The sequence below is a fragment of the Bos grunniens genome, chromosome 23, assembly GCF_055505025.1.
Source record: "Bos grunniens cultivar Pamir isolate PY7600 chromosome 23, Bosgru_T2T1.0, whole genome shotgun sequence".
NCBI classification, from domain to species: Eukaryota; Metazoa; Chordata; class Mammalia; order Artiodactyla; family Bovidae; genus Bos; species Bos grunniens.
Genome location: NC_141187.1, coordinates 34,324,807 through 34,334,141, shown reverse-complemented (window position 1 = coordinate 34,334,141; position 9,335 = coordinate 34,324,807). Strand labels below are relative to the sequence as shown.

General features: G+C 40.1%; 1 protein-coding gene across 14 annotated transcripts in view; it reads right to left on the bottom strand.

Annotated features, from left to right (window-relative positions):
* Nucleotides 1-6,174: 6,174 nt before the first annotated feature.
* Nucleotides 6,175-9,335, bottom strand: part of LOC147347588 (cytidine monophosphate-N-acetylneuraminic acid hydroxylase) — a 291,879-nt gene continuing 288,718 nt past the window's right edge. For 12 of the 14 annotated variants that reach the window (XR_015152310.1, XR_015152312.1, XR_015152313.1 and 9 more), the window contains 2 exons: nucleotides 8,415-8,511; nucleotides 6,175-7,457 (listed from right to left, as the gene is read on the bottom strand). Coding sequence is in view for 9 of the 14 variants with exons in the window: in XM_086369953.1 (XP_086226079.1) it covers nucleotides 8,436-8,511 (76 nt within the window). In the remaining 5 variants the exon portion in view is untranslated. The remainder of the gene's footprint in view (nucleotides 7,458-8,414; nucleotides 8,512-9,335) is intronic. The other 2 variants (XR_015152311.1, XR_015152314.1) reach the window with 1 other exon arrangement.

The following is a 9,335-nucleotide window of genomic DNA, read 5'->3' as shown; positions in this document are numbered from 1 at the left end:
GGTACATCATGAGAAACGCTGGATGAAGAACAAGCTGGAATCAAGATTGCCAGGAGAAATATCAATAACCTCAGACATGCAGATGACACCACCCTTATGGCAGAAAGTGAAGAAGAACTAAAAAGCCTCTTGATGAAAGTGAAAAAGGAGAGTGAAAAAGTTGGCTTAAAGCTCAACATTCAGAAACTAAGATCATGGCATGTGGTCCCATCACTTCATGGCAAACAGATGGGGAATCAGTGGAAACAGTGTCAGACTTTATTTTGGGGGGCTCCAAAATCACTGCAGATGGTGACTGCAGCCATGAAAGTAAAAGACGCTTACTCCTTGGAGGGAAAGTTATGACCAACCTAGATAGCATATTGAAAAGCAGAGACATTACTTTGCCAACAAAGGTCCGTCTAATCAAGGTTTTCCCAGTGGTCATGTATGGATGTGAGAGTTGGACTGTGAAGAAAGCTGAGCGCCGAAGAATTGATGCTTTTGAACTGTGGTGTTGGAGAAGACTCTTGAGAGTCCCTTGGACTGCAAGGAGATCCAACCAGTCCATTCTGAAGGAGATCAGCCCTGGGATTTCTTTGGAAGGAATGATGCTAAAGCTGAAACTCCAGTACTTGGGCCCCTTCATGCGAAGGGTTGACTCATTGGAAAGACTCTGATGCTGGGAGGGATTGGGGGCAGGAGGAGAAGGGGACGACAGAGGATGAGATGGCTGGATGGCATCACTGACTCGATGGACGTGAGTCTGAGTGAACTCCGGGAGTTGGTGATGGACAGGGAAGCCTGGTGTGCTGGGATTCACGGGGTCTCAAAGAGTCGGACACAACTGAGCGACTGAACTGAACTGAACTGAACCCCACCTCCCTCACCGCCCAGGGGCCTTCCTGTGATTTGATGCCTCAGGTGTGTTCCCACGATACAGGGCGACGCCATGTTTCGCGCACAACTTTGCCTCCTGCTCCGCCGTTCCCTGACTTCAGTCAGCGCTGGGCTGAAGAGGCCGTACCTTCAGTCCGGGTGGCGTGGAGGCCGGGCGACAGGTGCCCGGTGCCCAGCGGAGGAGCCAGGGACGACGAGGGCGAGCTGCCGAGGGACGGCTGAACCCCTCTCTTCCCACAAACACCAGAGGAAGAGGATTCTGGCAAGAGTGACAGCTTGAGGTACTCTGAAGCCGCCTCGGAGCCCGCGACGTGCAGGACTCAGGCAGCATCCAGAAACCGGCCGGAGAGAGCGGTCTCGCGCGCCGCGGGGCTTGGACGCGCTCCTCTTCCGCCACCTATCGGTGACCGCGGCTCATTGCAGTTTCCAAAGTTAACCTCGACTCCCCTGTGAAGAGGACCAATGCAGGATGAGGACCAAGCCAGGAAAACTTGAACCATTCAAGGCACATTTTTCTGCCTTCTGATTAACATAGATTTATTGAGTCCGCGGGGGAAAAAATATTCTTAAAATCTATATGGTTTATAGTGAAGTCTGTCAGTCGTGTCCGACTCTTTGTGACCCCGTGGACTGTAGCCCACCAGGCTCCTCCATCCATGGGATTCTCCAGGCAAGAATATTGGAGTGGGTTACCATTTCCTTCTCCAGGGGATCTTCCCAACCTAGGGATCGAACCCAGGTTTCCCTCATTGCAGACAGACGCTTTAACCTCTGAGCCACCAGGGTAGCCCAATATGGTCTATGCTGCTGCTGCTGCTAAGTCGCTTCAGTCATGTCCAACTCTGTGCGACCCCAGAGACGGCAACCCACCAGGCTCCCCCGTCCCTGGGATTCTCCAGGCAAGAACATTGGAATGGGTTGCCATTTCCTTCTCCAATGCATGAAAGTGAAAAGTGAAAGTGAAGTCGCTCAGTCGTGTCCGACTCCTAGCGACCCCATGGACTGCAGCCTACCAGGCTCCTCCGCCCATGGATTTTCCAGGCAAGAGTACTGGAGTGGGGTGCCATTGCCTTCTCCAATATGGTCTATTATACTGGGTAAATTAACTCTGAGTTTCAGCTACCAAAATAATTATATATGGGGGTAAGAGATAGGCAGAGTTTTATCTTCTTTCTTACAATTAGATTAATGCTTTAGAATGCTGCTGCTGCTGCCGCTGCTGGTGCTGCTAAGTCGCTTCAGTCGTGTCCAACTCTGTGCGACCCCACAGACGGCAGCCCACCAGGCTCCGCCATCCCTGGGATTCCCCAGGCAAGAATGCTGGAGAGGGTTGCCTTCTCCATGCTTTAGGGTTGCCATTTCCTTCTCCAATGCCTGAAAGTGAAGTTGCTCAGTCATGTCCGACTCTTAGCGACCCCGTGGACTGCAGCCTACCAGGCTCCTCCATCCATGGGATTTTCCAGGTAAGAGTACTGGAGTGGGGTGCCTTCTCCATGCTTTAGAATACATATGTGTATTAAGTGTTATTTGTTGTTGCTCTTTTTCAGAAAAATGAAGGGATGTTAAAAAGAGAAATAGTATAATAAGACTTGCAAGCAAGAAAGTGTGTAATGTGTGCAGAATTAACGTTAGAGAGCTCCGTGGGGAACAAATTAGTGCAAACATAACATGAGAGATTGTCCATATGTTGTAGGGGTCTGTTCCTTAGCTGGAAGATTGATGAGGTGCTACCAAAAGCCAAACTGTTCATATCCTTCAAGTCAGTAATCCAACTTCAAGAATTCTATCCCAAGAAAAGAATCCAAAAATATGAAAAAAGTAAAATGGATGAGAGTCTTCATAAGATTAGATAATGTTCAGCAAGAGAAGAGTTAGTTCTTGTTCATTCAGAATATGGAGTATTGCAGACATTAAAATTATTTTAACACATAGCAAAATAAAAAATGTATACCCAAGAAAATAGAAATATTGAATAAAACCGGAAAAAATATTTAAAATAGTAGAACTGAGTTAGAGGGTGGATTTAGAGTCTACAATACTATGTATACTAATGTTTGTTTTCTTAATTACATAATAAATACAGGAATGCTTTCTTGTTAATACATTTAAACTACACAAAAGTATATTAATCAAGAAATGAAGGATCCTGTTACCTGCCTTCTCCTAGCTTGTCTGCTCCCTGTTAATAGACTGATGTAAAGCTCTCTAAATCTTCGTTAGGGTCACACACACACACACACACACATTCATGTACACATTACAATATGTAGTGGTTTATTTTTAAGAAATTTTTTTTGGCCATGTGACTTGTGGGATCTTTGATCCCCAACCAGGGATCAAACCCGTACCCCCTATAGTGAAGCATGGAGTTCTAACCCCTGGACAACCAGGGAATTCCCTGTAGTGCTATTTTAACATAAAACTCATAATATTGTATTCTTTGAAAGTTGATTCTTTTTAAAATCTGTATCATAAGTCTTTCTGAATCAATAATATATCTTTACCTCATTGTTTTTAATCACTCTTAGTATGATTTACTCTGATACATTTAATTATGTCACAATTGATACTTGTTTCTTCTCATTTTTAAAATGTTAAATAATTTTGCAAATGAGCCTTCTTGTAAACTTATCCTGGTACACCTTATTAATGAATTTAAGCTTCTTCTAATTCATTCATTGGCCACTTGTATATCCTTAGAAAATCTCCTATTCATATTTCTTACAAGTTTTTCTATTTCATTGTTTACATTTTAATAATTTATTTGTTGGGGTTCTTTATGAATTTTAGATTTTTATTGGAATTTAACTGTATTTAGAGATTTGTACAACATAAAATATTTCCATCTGGAGAATAATATACTTTCCCATTTGTTCTAGTTTTCTTTTATATCCCTTGACAAAATATTACTGTTTTCTTTAGATCTTATTCACTTCTTGTTGGAATGTATATTACACAAGGAAGACATTTTCAATGGCTATAGAACTGAAATCATTTTTAGTTACTAGCTCTAGTTGAAATCACAGCAGTTTCTTAAAGCTATAATGATCTGTCAAATAACTCAAAGAAGTATAATTATTAGCCTACAATTTACTTGTAAACAAGGGACATCAATTAACAGGTTTTTTTCATGTCTTAACACACATCCTTTCTTTGGCAAGTTACTTATTACCTGGCAGTAAACAAGGAGGCCAGGTGGGTATCCAGCCTCGGGCATCAAGGAAAATAATTCTAGTTACTTAACGGTCCTTCAAAATCTTTATGTGTTTAAACTGTGACGTCTTCAGGACAGGATGTCTCTGCCATGTCTATATGTATCCTTTCTTCTGCACCTCCACCTGCAGCAGGCCAGGTCTCAGCATTCCCTCACTAGAATGTCTCAGATCCTTAACAGATGTTGAAATTAAGTTGTCGATAGTAAATTTTTTCAAAAGCAAGTTGGAGCATGATAAACTGATCTTAAAATTCTGAAGAGATGTACAAGAATAGGCTTGAATGTGTTTTTTTGGCTTATCGTTTACTTACTGAGAAGGGTGTTTTCAACTATTTTTGAGTTGAATTTATGTATTTCTTCTTTTAGTTATGTCATTCTTTTATACATTTGGAGGCTTTTATTATGTGCATATACAAATTTTTATAGCTTCCTGATTCACTAAAACTTGTAACATGATGAGGTATTCATCCTTGTCTGATGTTAAGAAACCTATGCCATCTTTTTTATGAGAATTTTCATGGTATGTATTTCCTCTGTTTTTTTCTTTCAAGCTTTTAGTATACTTATCTTTTAAGTATATGTCTTGTTAGCAGTGTTTTTTTTTTTAATCCAGTCTGTCAATCTTTCTTTTAATGACAGCATTTAATTCATTTACATTTAATGCAATTATTGATATAATCTACTGTCTTGATTTTTGCTTTTGATTGCCCCATTTAAGCTATTTTTTCTTTAATTGATTTCTTTCACAGGTAATTTTTTAAATGATTTAATTTTTCCTTTATGACCTTTGTGGTTATGCATTCTTTTATAGTTCCTTAAGTGATTACCCTAATTACCCCAGAGATAACAAAATATCTTCTTATCAGGTGCATGTCAGTTATCAATTTATTGGCTCTCAACTTCAAGTCCACTCTTTATTGCCAGCTATGCAAAAAAGAATTATTTCTCCTTTGCTAGGCTTCCCTTGTGGCTCAATGATAAAGAATCCACCTGCCAATGCAGGATATGCAGGTTCTATCCCTGGGTCGGGAAGATACTCTAGAGAAGGAAATGGCAACCCACTCCAATAATCTTGTCTGGAAATTCCCATGGACAGAGGAACCTGGCAGGCTACAGTCCATTGGGTCACAAAAGTGTGGACGCAACTTGGCAGGGAAACAACAGCTAGTGTGAAGTTAAGCTTTGTCTGTAGAGGGCACTAGAGGAGCACTAGAGAAGGAAGTGGGTTTCAGTTCCTTCGTTTCTTCCGAGTTGGGCTCCTGAAATATGAGATGAGCAACAGCTCCCAGCTGCTAGCTTTTACCCTGGTACCCTCTAAAGTGGCTTTAGGATTGTGTAGTCTGCAAGTCACCTCCCTAAAGATGGCTTTCCCAGCATTCCCTTGAATGGCTCTGAGCTTGTTTCAAGGCATTCAACTTGTTAGCCTTTCTTGGCAGGAACACATGCCTATCCATTCAGTTCAGTTCAGTTCAGTCCCTCAGTCATGTCCGACTCTTTGCGACCCCATGAACCACAGCACGCCAGGCCTCCCTGTCCATCCCCAACTCCCGGAGTCCACCCAAACCTATGTCCATTGAGTCGGTGATGCCATCCAACCATTTCATCTTCTGTCGTCCCTTTCTCCTCCTGCCCTCTCCATGTCATAAAGAAAACCAGCCCCTAATGCCAAGATTATCTCTGTGGGTTTCCGTTTTCTCCTGAGGTTGATAGCAGTGGAGATGGTGGAAAGTGGTTATACTCTGGGTGTATTTTGAAAGTAAAGGTGATGGGATCTGCTGATGCAGTGGATGTTAGGGCAAAGTATAAAGAATGATTTCATAGTTTGGAAGTCATGGAAATGAGATCTGAGATATGAGAGAGGGAAAGAGGGCAGGTAAGGTAGAAAAATGACAGAAGAGGGTGATGTGGACACAACTAGAAAAGAATCAAAGATGACCAAGAAGAAAAGTGAGGACATGCAGGGTCAATGGACTAAAGGTCTTATAATATCAAAGAATTGCTGGAGTCAGGGTATCAGAAGATGATAGCTAGGAAGACAGCATGAAAATAAAGATAGGCTTGGTGGTAAGAAAACATCCATATTTTAAAATAATCTTTTATTTGCTCATCATACACATTTTATCATATATTCATATACTGATATACATTACATTTATTTTCCAGTAATAATTGAATAATTTACTATATAGCGTAAATCACAAAACATAGGTAGAATGTATGAAGTGAATCAGAGACATCAAATATCATATTATTATCTTTGTAAGAAGTAGATAATCATGAGATTTAAGGAGAATCTTAAATCTTAATCCTCAGAATTAAAGAGGTAGTAAACACAATTAGGAAATCAGTTTTGATGTTCAGATCAATGAGAGGTTTTTGTGTGCTGGAAACATCAATATTAAAATAGAAACGTAGTCAACAATCACATATTCCTAGAGATAGTGTGATAATCACAGGAAAATCATCAAAAACTATAGACGTTAACAGAAACAGATAAATTAGTTGTGGGTTTTAACCATTGCAACAGTGTTTTCAAGTGTTCAGAAGAGGACTTCTTAATTTTTTCAAGATATAGGTCTTGACTGTTGATTATTCTATTGACCTTGAAAGATTTTTGTCTATAGGACTCACTTTATCATTAGCTAGTGTTCATGTATTTTATTCAAAGATACCACTATTTGTTAGAATTTATAATATACATTAAGTAATAAATTTTGTCACTGAACCAAAATTGTTTCAGTCCCAATGAAATTTTACATCTTGGGTAGCCTCTACAGCCTTGTTTTGGTAAATATATGATTTCAATGAAACTTTTTCAAAAACTGAAAACAGCTCATGAACGCTTCTTACTCAGTTATATTCATGGACTCTATCTGGGGAGTCAATCTATTAAGGAACAAAATGTCTATGTTTACATTCTTTTAAAGTTCCATTTTAACTTTTTATCTTTCTTATTTTCTTCTTATAGCCTTTCATTTATCTATTTCTCTCCTTTCTTCTCTTCTTCTAACCCAACATCTGCTCCCCCACCCTTTCTTTTCCTTGTCTTCTAGGAAACCTTTTCTCCTCCTGTTCTACTTCTTCTATACTTGGATTTACATCTCCTGTTGTCTTTGTTTTCCATAGGGAATTTGTTCCTATTGCATTCATGGGTTCTTTTACATAAAATTATGGACAGAATAATTAAAATATTAATAATCTGGTTATGTAGTGATCCAAAAACATAAGATATGTGAACATTTCACAAACACAATATTTGATTATCCATTGCTGATGTCAGTAAGGCATAGTCTCTTTGGTATAAGCTTCATGTTCAAGATACAGCATCAATGAATACTTGAGTTTTTCATGTAGCTTAGTATCCCTGTGAATTAAAGATATTACTAATGAACAGCAGTATGAAACTCTTATTTTTTAAGTTTTTATTGCACTGAGGTGAATTTTTATTTTTAGTTTTTAGTTCAGGTTATATAGTCTATGATTCTTTAAGGTAAGCGAGACTCTAAAGCTGGGCAGTAAACTGAAATGACTCTCCTCCCAACTTTTTATACATTCACCCTATGAATGGTTATAGGTCCCATAATTCTCCTGTTTCTTTCATAAGGCTGTTATGGTCAACGTTTATTGTACACTTACCGTGCATAACTCACTCTTCTAGAAGGACCTGAGGAATACGACATAACCCCATGAGATAGGTGCTATTATTATGTTCACTTCATAGATGAAAATCTGAGACACAGATTCCCCAAAGGTCACAAAGTAGGTGACAGAACGAAGATTTTAATTCAAGTGGTCAGTTTCCAAGTCTCATGTGTTGACCACCATAGGCCTGCTTCCTTGATAAGGCAACTTGGAAATGCACACATCAACCTCCTGACAGCTGAGATCTTCATCTCTGCTCCCTTTCATTATACAGATGTCCTTTCACCTATCTTTATTCAGATCTGCTCCATCAGCAAGACCTTGGACTTGGCAATCCCTCATTCAGCTGCCTCCTTACCTTGGACACCTCCCACTTTTTCACAACTACAGAACCTCCTCAGCATCCCCATTGAACCTCCTGACTCTTTGTTCTCCAGGGCCATTCATGCCTCATTCCTGCTTTCCCTTCCTTCTTTACCACATCAGGAGGACCTGCCATGGTTCTAATTCATCTTATATTTTACAACCTTTTAACTTTACTCACTCCTTCTGTCTGGATTATTCTATCATCTCTCCCTCCATTTCAGCATATTGAAAATATTCCCCAACCTTCAAATGCCAAAAACAAATGTGATGGGATGGAAATATATGTGTCTCCCAGATCCACAAGCTGCTTTACCTGGGAGATCTCAGGTCCTCTCTACCCACAGTACATCAGGAAGGACTTCCAGTCAGGCGGTGTTAGGGGGAGTTTTATTTGAAAATGGTTCCAAAACCTGTGAAAGGGATAAAGCAGAAAAATATGTTTTGGAAACGTCCATGCCCATTGTTTTGCCAAGATCTGTCTGGTACCTGGTACTCTGCTCTCCCTGAGACAGCATTTGTTGTAGTTTCAGATATTCGTGTAGTTTCACATTTCCAGTACGTTGAATGCAGTCCCTTAAAATGTGACAACTGTGTCTTATTTTTATTTGTCTGTGATAGGCCTTGCTTTAAGGAATTAGCATATGTAAAATATAGATTTGTATTCTATACACAAAAGCATTAGGACCCAGTATTGGTGAGGGTGCCGGTAAGCGGGCTGGTACACTATTTCTGGGAAGGTGAGCTGGCTTCCTCAGAACAATCTGGCAGATGCATCAAAAGTCTTCACGCTGCGTGTGTGTTGGATACTAGCAGCTCCACTCCTAGGAATTTATCCTAAGAAACCACTATGAAAGTATGCATGCCACATCAACAAGTTTATTTGCCAAAACGTCATTTCAAATAATGAAAAGTTAGAAACTTACAGGGTGCATCAAAGATTGTTCAGTAAACACGTAGGTACAAAAGTATATATAGTACTGTCCCATTTTTATTTTTTAAAAAAGTGCCTGTGACGAAAGATTAACTAGACGTGTGTGTGTTAGTCGTTCAGTCGTGTCTGACTGTTTGTGATCCCACGGACCATAGCCCGCCAGGCTCCTCTGTCCATGGAATTTTCCAGGCAAGAATACTGGAGCGGTTTGCCATTTCCTTTTCCAAAAGGAACTAGATACCAAAATACAAATTGCCTCTCTGGATGGTGGGGTCATTTGTTGTTTTAACTGTTTTTTGTTAA